Genomic DNA, 22,103 nt, shown 5'->3' with positions numbered 1-22,103 from the left:
TATATATATATATTGGATTGTTTGAATCTGTGGACACAGTAAGTCTGCTAGTATCTATAAAAGCTTTGTTTCATTTCTTAAGCCGGAGGCCTGACACTTTCTTCTTTTTTTTTTTTTGGAGAGGTTGGAGATTTAAAGACAGACTTGTGCCAGAAAATGCTCAGAACTCGCACCCTCCCCACCACTACTATCCTCCTTCTATGAACTCAATTTCTACAGAGAGAGAGAGAGAAAGAAAAAAAAATCAATGACCTGCTGATGTGAGAGATTGAAAAGACTACTTAACTGGAGCGTCAGTGCTACACCAGCAAATCCAGGACACTTCAGCTGAATGAATGAAGCAATGATTCTGCTTCTCCTGGGACTGGGGGGGTTTAGCATTTGAGCTTGTCAGTGAGGCAACAAGTTTCATTTATTTTATATTTGGTATAGATTCTATATTTAGAATCTAAATTCCCAAAAATACCGAATAAGTCTTTTTTTTCTTCCTTTTTTTGCCTAAAGGGATTTTTTAAAATTTTATGCAGTCTAGTTCAACAAATTTCAGTGTCCTGTTTCTGCAGCGGCTCTGAAGTGGATCCTACTGAGAAGGCAGAGAATCTTTAATGACCTCCTCAGCTCCCTTCACTATCCTCTGCAGGGCACCTCTTGCCTACCATATTATTAATAATATGTTTAGATTGTTGGGAATTTTAGTTGATGCCATACTTTTCTGGGATCAACAACAAATTGTTTAATAATTGAGCATCTGTGAGCTCACAAAGATCTGCATCCCTACAACCAGGTAGGGTGGGACATTCACAACATGGGAGCGCATCAGAGTAGGATCGACTTTTATTTGTGGCATGTACAAGGCAGTTTTTCTTTTTTTTTTACACAGCACAAGTCTGTGCATCCACTGCACTTGAAGTTCTTCCTGCAGAGTGTGAATATTCATGTGAATATGTACATTGACATGAGTATTTGCAACCCAGATGTCTACATTAACATAATTCCAGCCCTCCAGCCACACGTGAATTTCTTCAGAATTAAGACCTGCAGGGATATTATGCATAAAAGTCAATCCGCCCCATCTTTTCCCCTCTGTAATATTCATGCAGCTGTTATTGTCAGCAGTTTGATTTCAGCATTTAGTAGTGTGAGAGTGTAAGGCTTCAGCATACTTTTTCCTAATGCCGCAGGTTTGGGAAAGTCAAAGAACAACCTTCAGCTTCACTTCGACGGGGCATTTTTTGTTCTCCTCTGCCTGATAACATCCAGCAGCGTGTGATTTCCTGCTTTTGTTCCTCTGTGACGTTACCTTTTGTTTGGAAAAAACCATTTCCATTTGGGCGTGGTTCACTTTTAAGCTCGGACCGGGCACACATACGGAAAAAATTTGGAGACATGTTGTAACATGTCTGAATAGGTTTAGAAAATGAGTCTGTAAAGTAGGAAAATATAAGCAAAAAAGAATCCATGCAGATTGAACTGTGACAATCGCTAATTACATTATGGGAAATGCAAACATATTCTGTACATAATGGATTAGTGTACCGATGGTGGGGCGCTCTGTGATGTCTGCATTCAAAATATAAAGCTGGCCAGCAATAGCTAATATTACCTTCATTAGCTAATGGTCACAACAAATCATATAAGTCTGTAAAACCTCAGAGTAGATTAAAATCAGCAGCAATTTGTTTTATTCTTATAGAATTAGATTTTTTTTTTTTTTGCTCTGTTTAGAGTCGGCTACTTTCTTAGCCCAGTGAGATGATCATCAACGAAAGTGAAACATTTTAGATGACTAGAGAAAGCCCCACTTTGGAATGTTTTCTAGCTAAAACATCTTTCTGCTCAGCTTCTGTGTTGATCTCAAGCTCAAATGACACACATCAAGACTTCAACACATTTCTGCTCTTTTTTTTTCATACTTTCTTTCTCCACAGTTTGCAAAATGTTAACCAAGGGCAAAATTAGAAAAAGTGCAGTCGAGGTTAACAAACAGATTGTGCAAAACGAGGCTGCACTGCAGTCATGTAAAAGAATCTGCTGCCTTCGAAAACACGTAATAACTATTGCTGTTTTTCCACAAACAGACTCCAGGACTCGTGCGCCCTCACATTGTGGCGTCTGCTGTGCCACTGACCCACTGATGAGGGGATGAGGCCAGCATGCAGATTGTGGAGCAGCTTACTGTTTGGCGTGATTTATTAGAGCTCCGCCCGTGCTGTTTCATTAGGTTGGGCTTGTCCAGCGGCGTAATGAACTGCCTCTAGTCTGCACTCCAGATGGTCTTAGACCAGTTGGTGGAGGCAACCACGCTGTAATCTGGCATTTTTTCTCTCTCTCTTTTTCTTGTTTTTTTTTTTTTAGATTAAAAATAATAAAAGCAGAAATCAACTCTATTTGTGTTCAAGGAATAACGCCGTCCTTGAACACAACATTCAGATAGCGTGTGGTTTAAAGTAGATTGGAGAAAGCTTTGTGGCAGCCGTAGGTTATTGTAAATGTGAAGTGTTTGTCGTTAACTCAAGTGGAGAACGCAACGGCCTTGATCTGCGGCATCTCTCAGAGGCTCCTTTTGAGCAAAAGCTAAGAAGATGTGCAACCTGTTTGCAGAAAATAAACTTCCATATTAAAAGGGCGGGTAACCTTGCATGCGCTCCCTGTGTTCAGTATCTAATGTGAGGAGTTCACAATGCACAGGACAAGTAGAAATGGTCTGTAATCCAAAATTTATAATCTAGGGATTACTGTGTTTGCAGCTGGCATGGCATCAGCAGCCGGCGCTCCTTTATAGAGGAGCAGGGATGCCTCCCCCCCCTCTACCGCCTGAAACAAGCCCCACGTAGGGTTTGCTTTCTGCCGCACTGGGATGAAGCGCAAACGTCAACCTGCATATGAGTCTGCCTCGCTATTTTTGCTACGCAAAGGTTATTGAAGTGGTCAGAACATTCATTTTGTGAAAAAGTGTTTCTGTTCACATAAAATGAGATACAAAATAAAAGTCTATCTTAAAAAGCAAAAACTAAAAGCTAGCCGGAGAGCTGAGGTGTAAATGGGTCAGAGGAACTACCAGGAGTCTCTGGTTGGTTCACATGAGGTTCAGAGTTGATATGTAAAGCTGGGACAGGTCAGGGATGTGATTAGGAGCTTGATATTATAGAGCCATAAAGGTTAACAACACAATGTTAAAGTAATTGTGCAGAAACAGCAGTAGAGGAGTGATGTGTGTTGTCCTGTTGATTCTGGCAAGGAGAGTCCCAGCAGACTTGGACAAATTAAGGTGTATTTTAAAAACAAGGAAAAGCAAATTGCAATAATTCAAGAGATAAACAATAAACCATGATAGTCTAATTACATTTTTTTAATTGATGGGGACTGATTTTTTATTTTTTTTATTTGTTTTGAACCTGACATTCATGTAGCTGCTTAGAGTCATGGACTAATTTCTGTAGACTACACTAAGTTAAATCTAAGTGGCTCATTTGTTGTCAGACTTGAAAAGTCAAGTGTTTTTCCAAGTTGGCTGAAAATATGTGTGATATAGCCATTTCTTTATGTCTGCAAAGAAATCCAGGTGGTTTGATAATTCACACAGATTCATTAAAGGAGCAGGACAGCTGATTGTCATAAACTTTGATGTTTTTGTCAATAATGTGTGTAACATGTACAGCAGAAACAGGAGAGGTACTCGATGGAATCTGACTGTAAATATTTTATCTGAAAGAAAAAATGTAAACTATTTTAAAGGAGAAACTGTTATGCATTCTGTGCTTGTGTTGATAGTTTATTGGATTTTGGCTCAAATTTCTTGTCAATTGTGGGAAATGATTCTGAATATAATCTTAATTTTAAATGACACAATGCCAAACTAAGTAGCTTTTAGTAAAAAGTTCACCTCAATGTAATTCTTTTTGGTTTATTCATGTAGTGGAGATTCACAACAAATGTTCTCCAAAGGCACTTTGCAAAATCCAGTCATTTCATAGACAGATTCATAGTCAAATAAGTACATTCAAATTTGATACGTATAAAGCGCTGAGGTCCTGTTCAATTAATTTTTCCTTTTAGAAAAAAAAAAAAGTTTTCATCCAAGAAATTCCACTCCAGCAGAATCTGGCTCAGTGTGAGCATCCATATGCCGACATTGTTGACAAAAAAACAACAAAAATCCCACTGCAGGACTGGCCCATGAGTTTTCAATGCTATTTTCTATGTTACAGATAAAAGGAGCTCCTTTAATAGCTTCAAATAGAAGAGAAACACAGCTAGTAAGTAGTAGAAGTAACATTTTTGCTATGAAAGACAGAGTACCCGGCATATTTAGGTTAATTAAAGTCTGTTTACGTAGACCAGTAATTCTTTTCTATGTCTATGACTGTAGCCTGATTTTAAACGTCCTTCTAATCTCACACCGAGGACATTCACTTGTCCAGTTGAACTGCCACTCACTGTCTCAGTGCTGGAAAAGATTAATCATCATTTCTATTTCTACACAAAGACCATCTTTAATAGTTTCAATCAGTTCCCCATTGATTAAAACTTTCCTTAGGATTTATGGAAATTTACTGAATTTAGCTGAAAATGGGAGTGAATTGAAACAACCTGTATCACATCCACCCATTTATATACTTATATATGTTTTTGCTAAATAATGTAATTTAAAAAAACAGTTATTTGTTGAACATTTGCTTCTTTAACTCACTGATATAAACATGATGATTAAGTCAAACATAGCTCCTTACCTGACCATACCCTATCAAAAGTTAAATCTATTGATCCTCTAATTCAACTTCTAAATCATCAAGCATCTTCCCTAAAACTTTTGAGACTTGCTTTTGCGTTTTTTGCCAGTTGCTTTCAGATGATGGCCTCCTTCTGGGCCTCATTAACACACCCTTTATAAAAAATGTGGCCTAAATAGCGGACGGTTCTTGAAATCCTCTTGTGCATCTGCATAGTGCCTGTAGATGCACTATGTATCTACAGGCATGACACCCCTGCAGTTTGCAATCTGTGTCTGATTATGAAACAGCATAGCTGAGGATACCTGCATGAAAACTGTTTGTTTTAGTCAAGCTTGTGCTATAAAATAGATTTTCCCAAGCCGTATTTGTATTTAAACTCAGTTCATGTTTGGAGCTTGTGTTATTTGAAATTTCAGGTTTTTACTACGAGCTGTCATTAATTCCTATGAAAACATTTTGCAGCCCTAATATAAACGAATTGATCATTGATGAAACGTCTAGTCCAGCGCTTTCTGTGTCGCCCTCGTTGAGACAGACAGACAGACAGACAGTGTCTTAGCTTGCAGCTTGTAGAGACCTCTTTATTTAATCCCTTGCTGCTAGTACTGGTGGACACACGCTAATACATGCTTATCTCTCACTGTAAACAATTACTTTTGTGATCCACAGCTCCCATCAGAATAAATAGGATGGAGATGATCCCCTAAAGTCCTTACTGTTGCCTTGATTTTGCAGCCTCAAGGGGACTGAAACTCCTATTTCCAGTTCAGAAAACAGGTTTTCTTCTTCTCTCCTGTGTGTGTGTATTCAGATGCCCGTGGTTGGCTGTGACCATCTGCCCCGCTGTCCCACCATGCTGTGCCGTCCTTTTTCTTTTTGTGCTTGCCAACTTCACCATGGCCACCTTCATGGATGCCGGGGTTCTCCCTGTAGGTCAGTAATCAAACTCCTGTTACTTTTCCACCCTGGGAGATGTTAGATTAGAAAATTATATATGTGTGTGTGTGTTTGCGTTTTGTTCTTTTTTTTAGCTGGCGAGGACGAAGACAAGGAGGATGAGTTCCGCGCTCCGTTGTACAAAAACGTGGACGTGAAAGGCGTCCAGGTGAGGATGAAGTGGTGCGCGTCGTGCCACTTCTACAGACCTCCTCGCTGCTCCCACTGCAGCGTCTGCGATCACTGTGTGGAGGTGAGCGCACACTCGACACATTCAACGCTGACTGCGACAAAAAACATGGAACTACAGATTAGGATTAGAGAAAGTAATTAGAGAGCTTCAGAGGGGGGGAAAAAAAGAGTAATTGCAACGGTGTAAAGTAGATTTTTTGTTGGATGAGTGGTGGACAGAGGGTGAGATCTTGTTAATCAGGTAAATCCTTTACTCGGATCTTTTGTTATTTCCGTGGAAACACAATTTGAAACACCAAGCTACATTTGGAAAGCAGAGCGGATATTCGACGAGGTCCAAATGAATATTTTTGGATTGAACATGACTGATTCTCTGAATCTCTCATCAGGATTTTGACCATCACTGTCCGTGGGTGAACAACTGCATTGGGAGACGAAACTACCGCTACTTCTTTCTCTTTCTCTTGTCCCTCACCATTCACATGATCGCTGTGTTCACCTTTGGCCTCGTATACGTCCTGCACCACGCGGACGATTTATGGAAGCTGCATTGCCTCATCACGTATCCTTGGGACAAGCCTCTTGTTCGGTCTATCAGTGCTTACACTTGTCCAAAAAAAAAAAAAAATCACAATTTGAAGTAGCTTTTTCTTTAACATTTTTTGTTGCAGTTTGATAGTGATCAGCATATCGGGCCTGTTTCTGATACCAGTCCTGGGTCTCACTGGTTTCCACCTGTACCTGGTGTCCAGAGGTCGGACCACCAACGAACAAGTGAGAGGTTTTCAGAACAAAATCGTGATTGTTCATCGTGTAAGAGTGTCCGATGGGATTTTATGAGATAGACCGAAGTAGAAGAAAAAATTATTTTACGCAAGTAAAGTTTTATGCCTACTTTACTCTGACACCCATAAAAATGCCACTTAACTAGAGCATAGAATCCCTTGTGATTTAATCGCAGTAGAAATCCAGATTTTTGCAAAGTCCTCAGGCTAGGAATGAAGCTTAAAGCAGATTTAAGATATAAAACAGGTTTTGAAGACTCACAGAGTACTGTTTCCTCCATCTTATGAGAATGTCATAACTGCAAATCTAACCAGACAGAATCATCTACCTAAAGTGAACAAAGAAATCATTACTTAGAGAAGCAGCAAAGATTGTTTTAGAGGTTCTCCTTCCAGCAGGACAGCAACCCGAAACGGCAACAACATGGTTAACATCTGAGCATATCCACATGTTAGAATGTAGCCTAGTCAAAGTCCACACAAAAATCCTACATTATATTGGCATTCACAGATGCTCTCAGTCCCATCTGACTGAGCTTCACCTAAATATCAGTTTCTAAATGCATAAGCTGGTAGTTGACTCAGAGCGCTAAATCACACTTTTCAGATTATTATTTGTTAAAAGAAAATTAAACCATGCATAGTCTCTCTCTTCTGGTTTGCAATAATGCACTACCCAGATTTTGTCCATCGCATAAAATCATAACCCAGCACATTTGGTTTGTTGTTGTCAAGACAGCACTTGAAAATATTAAAGGTTGTGAATACTTTTGCAATTTGCATTCACTACTGCACAACACCTAAATGTCTCTCTGCACGCTCCCACAGGTAACTGGCAAGTTTCAAGGAGGAATAAATCCTTTTTCACGAGGTTGTTGTAGCAACATGGAGTATCTGGTTTGCAGTCCCATTTCGCCAAAGTAAGAAACGTATTTTCCCCCTTCCAATCTGCATCTTTGTTAGCTGCCTTATACCTTACTTGCTAAAATCTTTGGTTTTTCTGGGGGGTTTTTTTTGTCTGGGGAAACCAGTTACACATCAAGGACCTGCAAAAAAACAGTCATCCTGGTGCAGCCTCCGTTCCTGAGACCAGAGGTTGATAGACAGATGCCGGTGAAAATCAGGGACAACGGCATCCAGAGCCTAGCGATACAAAATAAGGTATGCGCGAGTAAATATGTATTTCAAGCGCATCGTCTAAGGACTGTGACCCTAGCTGTCAAGAGATATGAGATGTATCCCTCACATCTCTATGTTTGTTTATTTCTCTCTTCAGCAATCCTCAGCTGGAGCTGTCGAGCTGTCAGACATCAAACAGCCGAAAAACCTGCCGCCGCCGCTGCCTCCAAAACCGGATCGCGGTCTGGTGAAAAGCCAAGTTGCTGTCTTGGATGGTGCGCTGGAATTACAAACACACATGAAGCATAACCTCTGATAACAAGACACAGCTCTCCAGATAGTTTTTTTTTTTACATTTATTGACTTGCAGCGCTTTGCTTTGCAAACGATCTTATATATGCTGAGCTTTTATACATTTCTCTCTCACTGTGTTTGATTGGCGTAGTAAAAAGTAGTGCAAAGTTTGTAATTAGAAGAAAATTATGACGTGACTTTTTTTAAATACTTTTTTTTCAGTTTTTAAGGGTGCTACAAAAACATAACATCACACATCCAAACACTGAACAAAGCACATGTGCCACATGTTATAAACCTTCTTTAAAAAAAACATACATATCCTAGCACACAGTGAGGTTCACAATGTTGCTAAGGGTTGCAATTCCTCGACTTTAATGAATTTTAGAGGAGGTTCTGATCCTATAGTAACAAGAATAAGATGCGCCTCTAATTGCTAAATTTTACGTTTTAAAGTGTCGTTATTAAAAATCCCACTGTAGATTTTTGTTTATATTTGCAGGTGCATTCTGTTAATCCTAAAATAACCTATTTTTCAGATTTGGGACATCACACCAAATCCATCATTCCTGTTTCTATTCCGACTGTGCCACAGTTACGTCCGGTTCTGGAGGCCATCTCCAGAGGATCCTCACCCATTCCCCCAGAGCAGGTGACTTTCTTTTTTTTTTTTCTGTTTTTGAAAGAGAAAATATATAACGTTTTGATGGGTACCTGACAGACAACACTGTGTGTTCTTGTGTCGCAATACTCAGCTGCTGAAGACATCCGAGCAGCAAGGTATCAACAAAGGTCCCGACCTCTGCTCTAACACCAGAGAAAGCCCTGCGAGAGGCAGACATCAGGCCGGTGTGCCTGTCTCAGCTCCCCTCCAGCCCTCGACGGTCTCCAGCTCTCTGCAGCTCAACTCTATGACGCTCAGCTCTCGCTCTCTCACCTTAAAACACAGCAGCCGCAATGGCAGCAAGTCCCAGCTTCTTTCGATGAACCCCGATGGGCTGGGATCCAATTCCTCCCCTGGGATCATCACAACTTCCAGTCTGTTGGTCAACCAGTGCAGCGGCAGCTGCAACAGCAAACCCTCCTACGATAACCTCATCAGGCCTTCAGACCCTCAGTTCATGGTCCAAAGAGGGGCCCCTCCTGTCAGCTACCACACTCATTTTATGTGTCTGGGTAGTGATGGGGCTGTGCAGCGTCCGCCTCCACACTCCTACAGTCCTGTGTTTATGGGAGTCGCCAGACAATCTCCGCAACCCCGAGAGTCCACCTCAAGGGATCCCTCACCGTCTTTACCAGGTTTTCTTCAGAGAGACTCTTCTCCTGCCTATCACGGACTTATCACAAGAGACCTCCAATCCCAGAGTATAGCAACACGAGACATCCCCCCTTCTGGTCTGGTGAAACGAGACTTGACCTCCCAAGGTCTTCAAGACAACCTCAGAGATCTCTATCCCCACGATGTGAGTCTTCCGATGTCCGCCGCAGCACGCTACGACAACTTTTCAAAAACAATCATGGCTTCCATCCAGGAGAGAAGGGAGCAGGAGGAGAGGGAGAGGATGCTCCGCGTCAGTGCCAGATCGCAGGTGCTCTACGGTCCAGACGTTGGGATCTACGACATCCCCAGCAGGAGAAGTCTACCACCGGACAACATTCGACCTCCAGGTTCCCGTGGACCAACACCACCGGCCTATGGCTCCAGGGAGTTCCTGATGAGCACGGGCATTCTGGGATACGGCATGAGGACCTCACCTCTCTCCAGCTCTTCCACGTCATCCCTGACCCGTGGTCCAAAAACCTCCACCTCACCGCTGCAGAGCAGCAGCAGCAGCCTGCAGAGCAAGGGGCGCTCTACGTCCCCTGCCTACTGTCCTCCTGAGAGACACACCCAGGGTCCACCGTCCTCCACGTCCACTCTGCCCCGTTTATCTTCCAGCGCCTATCCCACGCCACCGTACACTTCCTACGCCACGGCAAAGCGCTCCTCGCTCCCGTTCCCCTCCAAGGGAAAGGAGTCTGTCAGCCTTGGAGCTCTGAAATAAAAACATATTCCAGGTTTTCAACGGTGCGAGTGAATCATCTATGCAGTGTTAGATTTAGTTTTCTCAACTCGAAAATCTTTTGTAAATAAGAGGCCGTTTGAGGCTTTCTTGTGTGGGAGAATGTGTGGTAAACAAAATGCTCACAGGAACGAACTTGGAAGTGTCTAATGCGACGGAAAACAAACTGTGAATCTCAGGATATCTGTGCCTCCTAATTATATGTAAACAGGAAGCACCAGTGACTAAATCAACGCAGAAGAGCTAAATACCAGATACAGGTGGAATATTATCTGTTTGATTTTTGATATTGTGAAAATTCGTCAAACCATAACATGCAATTTGACTCATATCCTTTAAAAAAAAAAAAAAGTTTAATATGCATTTTGTAGTTCTTTCTACAAATAAACTTATTTTGTAATCTCCATTTCTGTTTTGCTGTTTTTTTTTTGGAAATGTGAATGATGATTCTTCTTACTGATTTTTCCGGAGGCACGGACACAGAAAAGTGCGATCAAAAGCCAAAAATGAAAATTGATATAAATCTATTTACAGTTGAAACCAGAATTTTACATACACTGCTCAGAAACACACAACAATTTTTTCCCCTAGACATTTTATGATGCTGTATTATTCACAGTGAAGCAAGTCAGGGTGGCATCATCAAAGATTAAAGCCACATCCTCAGAAATTAGTCGAGACGAAGGCATAAATGATTCTTCCTCATGGAAAATGGTCTAGTTAGGAAGGACATTGAGGATGCCAAGGTCAGTGTTTTCGAGCAGTTATCATGTACGCCTCATCTTACGCCCATAAAAATGTGATGTCAGAGCCTGAAAAATGTGAGAAAGGCAGCCTAACAGTGTGACTCAGCTGCATCAGTTCCGTCAGAAGGCCATAATTTCACCAAAGTATTTTTAGAATGGTTTGAGGAATAAAAATTTAAATGGAAAAGTCTGCCAAATTTGTGGAAGGATAAAAACTATTCTCTAAGATGTTCTCTCTTCCATTAGACCCTGACATTCAGCAAATGCAGACATCCTTATAATCGTCAGTCCCATAAAACATGAAAAGTCTGGAGGGATTTAATTATAAACAATGGGAAAAACATGACATGTCATTTTACACTGCATGTAGGTCTTTTTTTAAAGATATACAGCCACTTAAAACATCCGTAGAAAGATATTATACTCCAGTGCAGCAATTTACCTTGTGAATGCTATTTTCTGCGCCGAGTTTGTGTACGGCGCCCTCTAGTGTATAGCTTTAGGTGATGACATGTCAAACCTCATATTTTATGATAACTTAGAGCCTTTTAGTAATAGGAATGACCAGCAGATACTTTATAATAACCTTCTGTGAAAAAATAAAATGCCCTGCTGGCTGCATTCATTCCCTGAGAACAGACTCATTTAGTTTTTGTGACAAAAATAAATCCAACAAAACCAGCCTGGATCGAAGCCTGCATTTTTTTTTTTTTTTTTTTTGCAAAACTCATCATTTAGGGTCAATTTGTCCTGTCTATTTCTGTGAATTATAACAAATATGTCTTTGAAAACTTATTCAAAGTGTTGGCAGTTTATCAACACAAACACAACAGAATAATATAAGCAAGCAAAAAGAAACAAAATATTCAGTTTTTAGGTGAAATCATAAAACTTCCTTTTTTCTAGTGCCTACACAAGCAGTTTGTATTGATACAGACAATTCTCATTTCTTGTGTCTAAACTGGGAAAACGTTTCAGACGTCAACAGGTTTTAAATGAACCATCCTATATTAAAATTTTATTCATGGTATTTTGGAAATCAGAATAGACAAAGAACCTGTTGTAAATAGATTAAATAATCTTTTTTATATTATTTCTCTTCACTTTTATGCACATGTTAAATTAATAGGTTTAAACGATTAAATTTGCTGTTTGAGAATGAAGAGGAAATTAAACTCTGATAATTTGAACACTGGATTGCAGTCTATCGTAGCGTGTTTACCATAAAATTATACGTTGGATTAAAAACTATTCCCTAGTACTGCCATTAATTAAAAAAATAGGTGAGATAATTAAAAATAATCTATTCTGAAGTTCAAGAAACCCGACCTTCAAACCTTGATCTTCTGCTGGCATTTGCATTTCTCAGTCAGAGGCAAGCTGATTAAAAAAAAAAAAATTTTTCAATTCCTTTTTTTTTTTTTTTTTACCTTTTGACTTCATTCCCTTAATCTGGAAAATAACTTCCTCGCCAATCAGAGAGCAGTGAATGTGTGCCAATCAAAAATAATTCAGGAGTTTCTGCCTGTCATGGTGGATGATGGAGCCAATTTTTTTTTGTTGGATAACTTCAGGGCTATAAAAACACAGTGACAGATGTGGGTTGTAATGCTACAGTTTTGTTGTTTTCCTGAGGAGACAATGATAAAAGAGAAGTAACTTGACTCAGTTGTTGCTACATCACTGAATGCATCACCGAGTGGAAGAAATAAAGCACAGACATTTTTTGAAGCTCTTGAGTTTTGAGTGGTTTCAGCAGCTCTGCGACTGAAACTTAGACCAAAAGAAAGCGACATTCATGCAGCGGCCTTCACAGCACCCACTCCCATCAGCAGTTTCTCTGAAATGAATGAAGTAAACAGACATAAGTACCTCAAATTCTCAGGATAAGAAAACAGCTCTACATGCCCAACAAGCCTTTGAGTGTAAAACACATACATCATCTAGAGTTAGAGAAAAAACAATGCTAGATTTTCTAAATTGATTAAATGTTGAAATGTAAGGACTGTCAACCTGATTTACTCTGATATTCCTAAATAACATCCAGTGGTGCCATCTTCCTTAAGGAGCAACTTAATTAGATGTGTAATTAAATCACAGTATGTAACAACAGTACGAAGAAAGCACACATGTGGAAGACCGTTCTTTGTCAGTTCAGTTTTGAGGTTTTTGGACTTGGGTTGTGCTTTTAGAAGATTTCCTGTCTCAGATTTAGATTTATGTTTTAGTCTTTATTCTTTTTAGATCGTTATTCCTATTTATTTCTTGTTATCTGTCTTTGATTGAACTAATATATGTGCAGCTGTAGTAGTAGTAGTAGTAGTGAAACATGGCACAACAAAGGTTTGGCACAGGAAAGAGGACTAAATACAAATGCCACACTTTTCAGGTTTTCCAGGCGTCTGTCACATAGATCCCAGTAAAACATTGTAATTGGTGGTTTGGATGTGACAAACTCTAAACAAGTTCAAGGAGTCAGAATATTTTTGACATGGGAACTGTATATGACTACGCAAAAACAAGTGTGTGTTTCAAATGTTCATCCTGCTTGCTTTGCTAATTTGGTTACCCGCACCACAACCCCTCCCTCATCCTTCCTCCATCGCAGTTTCCAGAGCCAGAGGAAAAATGTTAATGACAATGATGACAGGACAGGGATTGCAATATTGTTGAGTTAGAGAGGCTGCTCAACATTTTACCATGCAGATTGTCTGATGAGCTCTCTGTTTTACATCATGCTGTCTTCTGGTTTTAACAATGCATGAGGAGACTGTAGCCCTTACTGCCAGACTTTCTTCCTTCTTCATTTAAAAAAAAAATGCAAGCATTGTATTTAGAAATCAACTTCATGATGCAACAAGAAGATTAACTAAACCGAATCCCCAGCTTTGCTGTTTTACTGCCACATGAATAAAGTTAGCTAAATTGATTGAATGTTACTCTAATGTAAAAGTGCTTTGAGTGGCCAGCATTTCTAAAATAGTGCAGTATAGTTTCAATATGAGCTGCTGCAGTTTTATATAAGTGACATATAAGTTTATGCAGCACAACTGGATGCTGCAGAAACATAGAAAAGTGGAAACTAAAACCTCCAAATAGTCACTGCTTTGAAAGCCAGGCACTGACTCCTGCCGTTGCTCGTTATCTCTGTTGATTTTTATTATTATAAAACACGCAGAGGAGATACTTGTTGGAAATAATTACTTCACAGAATGCAACAGAGACTTGTTCACAACACACAGCATGTGAGAAAATCAATCAACTTGTGTTTGCATTTGAAATGTATCAACATAATTTGATTTGTATGATGTTTTCTGTGATGTTCTTGATTTAATAGCTGCACTGTGTAAAAGAAGAAAAAAAAAGTGGTTCATTGAATATTTTTTTCTGCATTTCGTGTATACAATCTTTGTGTTTTCAGTTGCTGATGTTGGAATGTTAACTGCGCTGTTGTCCGATGACGCTATACGTCGAGCTCCACAGGGGTCTCAATCTAACCTCTTGACATGCGACGCGTTCGTCCTCATCAGCCTTTAAGTCACACTTCTCTTCAGATGCTGCACACTGACCTACTTTCATCCCGCTGCCTGTGTGTCTCTGTGGGTGTGCCTCTCCCAGCCTCTTCCTCTCAGGCTCATTGATATGCCTGATCATCAGAGCCATCGCTGAACTGGCTGATTGTCATTTTCAGCTGCTCTGCCACTGATGCATTCCATTTCCTCTCTCTGGGCTGTCTCTCGACATGATGAAGCACTCTCTGCAGTGACACTTGACAAGAAGGATTTGGATTAATAGCAACCCTGGCTTGTTGCTCCATCAGACTGGGGCATATTTTATAGAAATTAGCATTTAAAAAAAAAATCTAAACCCAGAGAAGGGCAGAATTACATTGTGGCTTTAGGGGAACTTGTTTTCCGTTCTGGTGACCCCCGGACTGGCAGCTACTGCTGTTTTTTATAGCCTGCCAAAGGGGAGCAGCATTAAGTCAATGTGAAAGTCAGGACGTCAGCTGTTGTCGTTTATAATGTGAGGACAAACAGTCATTCATATAGGACAGCTGGACAGATTATACCTTTGCTGGGTCAAAACCTTGGAGTGACAGGAAACTAATTATCCTATATTTTGCAGAAGTTATTCTGTAGAATAACCTCTCAACAATAAAACTAAAATGAAAAGGTTTTTGTGTTAAGGACTCATAATTAATTCTAGATCAACACAAATAAATGGTTCAAATAAGGAAAATGTTTTTAAAATGTACATAGTTTTTTAAAAAAGCTCAAATTTTTATGAGGGATGGGAATCACGGCATTTTATTATCAGTCACCCAATGTCTACTTACTACTGATTAGTTAAACAAAAAGACATAATAAAGACGAAACAAACACGGAGAACTCATTTTAGCTCATATAAGCTATCAATGTCTAGAAATCATCAGGGGCTCACAGATTTTAACTCTATCAAACTTTGCTCTCAGATGACTATCAGTTCTCCCAGAGCTAGAAAGAAAAATAGAGCACTAACTTTAGGTCAGATTTATGCTGCTTCACCTCTCAAGAAACAGGAACCATTCAGTAGACGTGTGGTTCCGACACTCATCTCTCAGTTTTCATGACATCTGAGTTTTGGCACAAACTGCTGTTCATTCAGCCTGGGATCAGTACAAATATGGGAAATGCCAGTGTTACTTTTAGCAGAGGACGTGGAAAGCATGGACGGCCCTAACTCTTTCCTGTCTCGCATTTGCCAAAAATCATCTTGGTGGGCCAAATTAACCAAAGTCAAATAAATAATCTTAATGAAACTTTTTGCTGGTTCCGTCTGATCAAAATCATCACAGGGCATCCAGAAAAACAGCATGAGTATAACACCTTGGCAAGGTGTTATACTTCTTGCCGGCGTTAATCAGAATTTCCTTTAATTAAACATTTGGTTCTTCAAGTCTGCTTGCAGTAATCCATCTGTGCTACAGTATTAAGTAGAGTAAAAATAAATTATTTTTGTTCTCTAGCCAACTTGAATCTTGTAATCTTGACTGAAATTTCTGAAATTTGTCCATCTGGATCATGAGCAGCGTTCAACAAAGCCGTAAGGCGACTTTCCTTTTCTTTTTGTGCTGAAAACTCCTAGCGGTTTTGTCTCTGCAGTACGCTTCAGCGCCTGCTCTCGCCAGGATAAACAGAACAGCGGTGGGCAGTGCGGGGGCTTAATCAGGACAAAAGTCCGCATTCACTGTGCCACTGTGTGGCAAAAGGCCACAGGAAAAAGGATGTGAAATGCCCCGCTGAGGCCCCAACACTGTGTGGGCATTCTGCTACAATTAATACATTACCATACTCTCTGTAATCTAATAAGATTTCTTTCCTTTCTGTGTATGCATGCTGCCATATTCTGTTATTCTTCTCTGCACCCAATGTTTGTGTCAGTATGTGTACAGATAATGGCCAGTGATAATAATTACATTCATCTCTGCCACACGTTTGGAGCAATTTACTATCCATTTACTGTGGCGATGAGTAGGAGCAGCGCGGTGTGAACAGCAGGCACAAAACAGCTTTTTTGTTTTACACCTCAGCAGCCTGTGTGGCAGTGTGAAAGACGTGTGCTTTAAATTTATCAGTGAATTAGTTAACAGAAATAGCTTCAGGTGTTAATATAGGGGAGGATTTGAATGTCACACAGCTGGTATTAGCATTGGGTTCAACTCGAAACACTGATTTAAAAGAGAAAAGCACAGATTACTGGTGGAGTCCATGCAGGAAAAGATTTTAAAAACATATTCATGCCATGACGCCCTAGGCACAGAGCATTTACTTAACAATCGACAGGCTTTTCAACTTCCTGGCCTTGAATAAGAATACGCAAATGGTCCTGGTTACTTTTAGATTCTGCCACAAAAGATTGAAAAAAAAAAAATCCTTTTTTATGGACGTGTAGACAGGTTTAACTCCTTCAGAGCCGCAACTCAACAGTGAACTTCTTGGTTGTCAAGACAGCTGATAAATGTCCGCCTTAAAACTGCTGTGTTCTACATTAAGAATGAATTATGAATTAATTATTCTTTGCTCTACAACTTGAATGCATATTTCCTCTTACATTATGATGCAGAGAGACAGTGGAAGACAGTCTGGAATTTATAATAATAAATAATAGATAATGAACCAAAGGACGGGCTGCACAGTGGCGCAGTTGGTAGAGCTGTTGCCTTGCAGCAAGAAGGTTCTGGGTTCGATTCCCAGCCCCGGTCTTTCTGCAAGGAGTTTGCATGTTCTCCCTGTGCATGCGTGGGTTTTCTCCAGGTACTCCGGCTTCCTCCCACGGTCCAAAAACATGACTATCAGGTTAATTGGCCTCTCCAAATTGCCCCTAGGTGTGAGTGTGTGTGTGCGTCCTGTGTGTCTCTGTGTTGCCCTGAGACAGACTGGCGACCTGTCCAGGGTGAACCCCGCCTCTCGCCCGGAACGTTAGCTGGAGATAGGCACCAGCACCTCTCCTGACCCCACTGAGGGACAAGGGTGCAAGAAAACGGATGGATGGAACCAAAGGACATAACAAAGGGTGTTTAAAATATCTCGTAATTGTCACACACTTCAGCTTAATGTCAGCGTGCTTTATCTGCACCAAAACCAGGTTTGATGTGTTTGAGAGCTCCCAACAGTGTTCAAAGTTTGGATCCTCTGGACCTCTTTGGGTGAAGCTTTCAATCTTAATCAGGAATCATTTAGCTCCCAATGGAACTGATGCATTAATCAAAGCGACATAACCTCAAAATGTTTGAAGTCCAACTTAGATCGACAGCCTGATGTTGGAAACTGGATGCTCCAACAGAACATTGATCCAAAAAACAAATATCAAAAGTGATTTTAGGATAGATAAAACATTATGTTTCAAGTTTCTGGAATGACCCTGAAAATGACCCTGCTCACAAAATAAGAACAGCTTAAATTCGTAATTTAAAATCCGAAAATGACATGGCAGTCCATGCAAAAGTTTGACTTGAACTTCAGATTCCTTGTTATGAGCTGATTTATGTCCCTGATTAAGCACTTTTATGTCCTCAGGTTATTCAGCAAGTGTAAATGAACATACAGTGTACTGTCTTCTGAAAATGAGTCATTTCCCAAGATGGATTTTCCATTTAGCGCAGACCCTGAAGGGATTCTGTAAAACAGCAGGATGAAAGATATCATGGCTTAATGTGGCATTCCTCATTTACATTATGAAAGTAATTATAAACAGTGAGCTTTCCAGACAGTTGTACAGCTGAAAATGATTTACTTTTCAAAATTCATTTCAAATGACCAGGGGTCAATGCGTGGGCTGAACTGATTTCTATTCAATATCTGCATATAAATATATGCACATGTATATAAATGACTCTGTAGTCCTTTTAATTATAAAGCAGCTATTTTATTAATGGAGTGTTATCAGAGATTGAAACATTTGAAAGTTTTATACAAAAATCAAAGCTTGATAGATAGCAATACCAAAGCTAATTAAGCACAACTTTATTCAGTTTTTCCATTCTGGAGTCAATGAAATCTGAATATGAAGTATAAAAACACTATGTACACTTTTGAAACCTTTTAAGATTGTGTTGGACACCTGATCACACATTTGAATTAAAAATATTTTAGTATAAAGGAGTCCATAGCTGACTCAGTGGGTGGGATATGTGCAGGTTCTGTGTCTTTAACACAAACCAGAATCATCAGCCTTCCACCTCATGTTTGATAGATGACATGAGAAAAGGACATCCAGTTGTTGAGTCGCAGAAAAGTTCTATACATCAAATTCTGCTAGTTTCTTTTGATCAATGATAATGTTCTTTTTAAAAAATCAATAATAAAAAAAACATTGATACTGGAAGAAGTGGTTCTTTTACATGAAGGAAGTCCTGCGTTTGAAACCCAGCACTCCGGATACTCCGGCTTCCTCCCTCTAGTTAAAATGTACTGTATTAATTAGTCTCTCTAAATTATCCTTGGCAGGATGGATGGGTGAATGGATTGGGAGAAAAGAACTGGGACACTGATCAAATATGAGGTTGCATGTTCTTCTCTTATCAGTTTTCCTCCCCACAGATGTTCAGGTCAGTCCAAGTCTCACAATTAACTTTTTCAATTTGCACAGAAATGAAATGCTTAAAGACAAGAACTTTTAATAACCTGGCTCTGCACTGTTTCCAGTGATGACCGTCTGGCCCACGTTGCCTCTGGACTCAAAGCTCTGAATTTCATGCTCGTTTGCACACTTTCCTTTGATCACATCCCACCGATCTTCACCCAGCTTCACCGACTCCCTGTTCATCAATGTATTCATTACAAGATTTTTTCTATTTTTTACCTTCAAAGACTTCTATAACCTCACTCCCCATCGTACCTGTCGGGCCTTCGCCGTCCAAACACTCCCTCCCTCTCTTTGCATTCATAATCAGCTGCAACACAAGGAGTCCAAATATCAAAACCTTTTCTTTTTTACTTTTTGAGACAATCCTGAGGCCCTTCAAGAGGTCTCCATATGTACAATCAGCCAAAAATAAGATTATCATGCATCCGAGATGAAAATAATTGAAATTTTAAACAAGATGCATGAAATCAGTCTGTGCCTAATAGTTACATAACGCAGGAATCGCAGTACAGAAAACATCCATCATTCAAAATTAGACATCCTTCAAGGCAGTTAGTGTTAAACAGTGATAAAGGTTAAACAATCATTTGGGGCTTAAATCCAGAAGGACCACTTAGCTGAACAGACTAAGTAATGAGCTCACTTTAAAGGGGTTACTGCAGGCTCATACTAATGCCCCCAAGTTAAAAGCAACCGAGTAGAAATTAAAGAGTCTTTTAGGCAAGACGTGCTGGCACGCTTAAATACACACGTGCATCAGGTGGAAAACAGACAAAGTGTCACAGCGGCTCTCTTCAGCAGCGAAGCGGCTTCTGTATTCAGCGTGTGGATAAGAAGCATTTGATGCCCTTGAAGACTGGAACTGTGGCCGGGACGTGGAAGGCTGGACGCTCATTGATTTCAGCTCACAGGTGTTTGAGGGTCACATTTTGTGACATTAATTTTAATAAACTCCATTCAGCTTGCAACCTTGGGAAGTGCCAATAAATGCCGTCAAACTCGTGAATTCATTCACCGTGAGGAATATATCAAACTTTCACTCTGCCGTCTCCCGTTTGCTCCAAGGTGACTTCCAGTTTATTTTTTGCTGGAGTGAAGGATTGCAGTTTCACACAATATTTAGATACATTTCGCGATTCTCTTTACATTTTAGTCAAAATAAACTACACACCAGAAAAAGACAAATGCCATCTGAAGAAAATCTTGGTATTGCCTAATAAAAGTATTTATTTATGCTGATGCTAAGTGTGTGTAAGCTTCAGATCAGAACTGTGTGCTTCCATAGAAATAGCGCAAATAGTGGATCAATGTGAACATTTTCAAGTTTTTACGGTCCAGATGTGAACAGATCATGCCTTTAGAGTGCGTTTGTCAGTCTCCAGATGTTAAAATTATTCCTTTTTTGAGTTTTAGAAGCGAGCAACAAATTACTCAGGAGCAGAAATTATCCACAAAGTTTCCAAAACATGAAAAACATTCCACCCAGTTGCAGGTTTGAATATTTTAAAACCAAGTGCTTATGTGGATTACTCTAAAAACATTTACATTCTCTTTGTTGTTTTGTAAACTGGGGGAGGAAAAAATTCGGAAACACAAAATTGATTCAACAGATTTTCTTTTTTTTATGGTAAGTTTAATGTGTCATGTTTGACTTTATGAAAATTTGTGTTGCTTCAACAAAACGAATGCAGCAGCATATTTTCAAGATGCAGCAGAACCTAATGTTTTTTATAAATCATATTTTGATTTTAAAAAATGATTTAAAGAATTTACACAGTCAATTGCAATTAAGTAGGATGACAACGGGGAGAAAAAGGTCAAATCTAGAAGAATTAGCAGAAGGCTTTGTGAAGCGAATAAGGCTTTTGAATGAAAACATCCATTAGTTTGAATTGTCATCTTCTAACAACATGTGACAGAGGCTGAAGATTTAAAAGATCAGATTTTTGCACCTGCCTGCTTCGTGTTACTTTCATGTTTTTGTATCGTGTACTCCACTCTTTGAAAGAGAAAACAAATAATTATATGCATCTTTTCTTGTGAGGCTCTACAAAGCTGCTCTGGCCTCTTTCTTTCTTTCTTTCTTTCTTTCTTTCTTTCTTTCTTTCTTTCTTTCTTTCTTTCTTTCTTTCTTTCTTTCTTTCTTTCTTTCTTTCTTTATTTCTTTCTTTCTTTCTTTCTTTCTTTCTTTCTTTCTTTCTTTCAAAATCAAATCCATTCAGAGCCTTAATGGTGGTGTTTTCCATCTGGTGGAGCTTTTTGCTGAAGCGATATGGAAAGCAGGGGGAAGCAGAATTGACTTTAGTCTGTTTTAACACATCAGCGAGTCCTTCTCATGTGAAAATGGACTTTTATTAAGTCTGCTTTGATTTAGCTTCATTAAAAGATTTTAGGAAACATGCTGGACTCATTTCTTTTCTCTGATAGACAGATTAATAATAGATGTTGCTCTGATGGCTGAAATAGAGACTCCCAAAGCTGCATTTCCCCCCCCCCCCAAAAGGTTCTAATCTATGTGATGACCTTTTATCACAAAGTTTAAATTTCTTATGAAAATCAGAGCTACTGACTGGATCACCAGGCTATTAACTTTGCAAAAGTAATCATACCTTTGCGAGCTATTCCCCTTACAACGAAAAATTTAATGTGTTTTGTTGGTGCTGTAGAGCAACAGACAGCACAAAATTGTGAGGTGGAAAGAGAGCAATAGAGATTATGCTACCTTTGGTCTCTTACAAAGTTTTCTATTCTATGTGTTTTGGTTTTCTTACTAGATTTATTTTTGTTAATAAGGCAATCTTCAGTTCTTTATTGTTGTTTGCATTTTAGTTTATTCCTTTGTGTTATTTTCAGGCCTTTGTGTTTATTAGCCTCTCTCCCTCAGTCTTCATCCTTTTATTCTGGTGCAGCTGTCTAACATCTCCTCTCATCAGCTCATCTGGTTCCCTTGTCAGTTTCCACCCATACCTCAGTATTTAATGTTCTGGTTTTTCATTGATCTCTGTGGGATTCTACTTTTCCTGTCCACGTTGGTTCCGTGTTTTCTTCCATTCATTCAGGACTTAAGTCTTGATTTAGATCTATATTAAAACTCTTCACTTTATCTTT

General features: G+C 39.6%; 1 protein-coding gene across 1 annotated transcript in view; it reads left to right on the top strand.

Moving 5' to 3' along the window:
• The window catches only part of zdhhc8a (zDHHC palmitoyltransferase 8a), an 11,920-nt gene extending 1,398 nt beyond the window's left edge, over window positions 1–10,522 (top strand). Inside the window, exons 2-10 of the mRNA XM_008424269.2 lie at window positions 5,545–5,666; window positions 5,765–5,922; window positions 6,251–6,423; window positions 6,533–6,635; window positions 7,475–7,566; window positions 7,678–7,807; window positions 7,923–8,040; window positions 8,599–8,711; window positions 8,815–10,522. Of these exons, the coding sequence (XP_008422491.1) occupies window positions 5,545–5,666; window positions 5,765–5,922; window positions 6,251–6,423; window positions 6,533–6,635; window positions 7,475–7,566; window positions 7,678–7,807; window positions 7,923–8,040; window positions 8,599–8,711; window positions 8,815–10,104 (2,299 nt within the window). The 3' untranslated portion in view covers window positions 10,105–10,522. The remainder of the gene's footprint in view (window positions 1–5,544; window positions 5,667–5,764; window positions 5,923–6,250; window positions 6,424–6,532; window positions 6,636–7,474; window positions 7,567–7,677; window positions 7,808–7,922; window positions 8,041–8,598; window positions 8,712–8,814) is intronic.
• Window positions 10,523–22,103: the final 11,581 nt, after the last annotated feature.

The sequence above is a fragment of the Poecilia reticulata genome, linkage group LG12 (assembly GCF_000633615.1).
Source record: "Poecilia reticulata strain Guanapo linkage group LG12, Guppy_female_1.0+MT, whole genome shotgun sequence".
Classification (NCBI taxonomy): domain Eukaryota; kingdom Metazoa; phylum Chordata; class Actinopteri; order Cyprinodontiformes; family Poeciliidae; genus Poecilia; species Poecilia reticulata.
The sequence above is the reverse complement of the archived record's forward strand: the minus strand, read 5'-3'. Positions and strand labels throughout refer to the sequence as shown.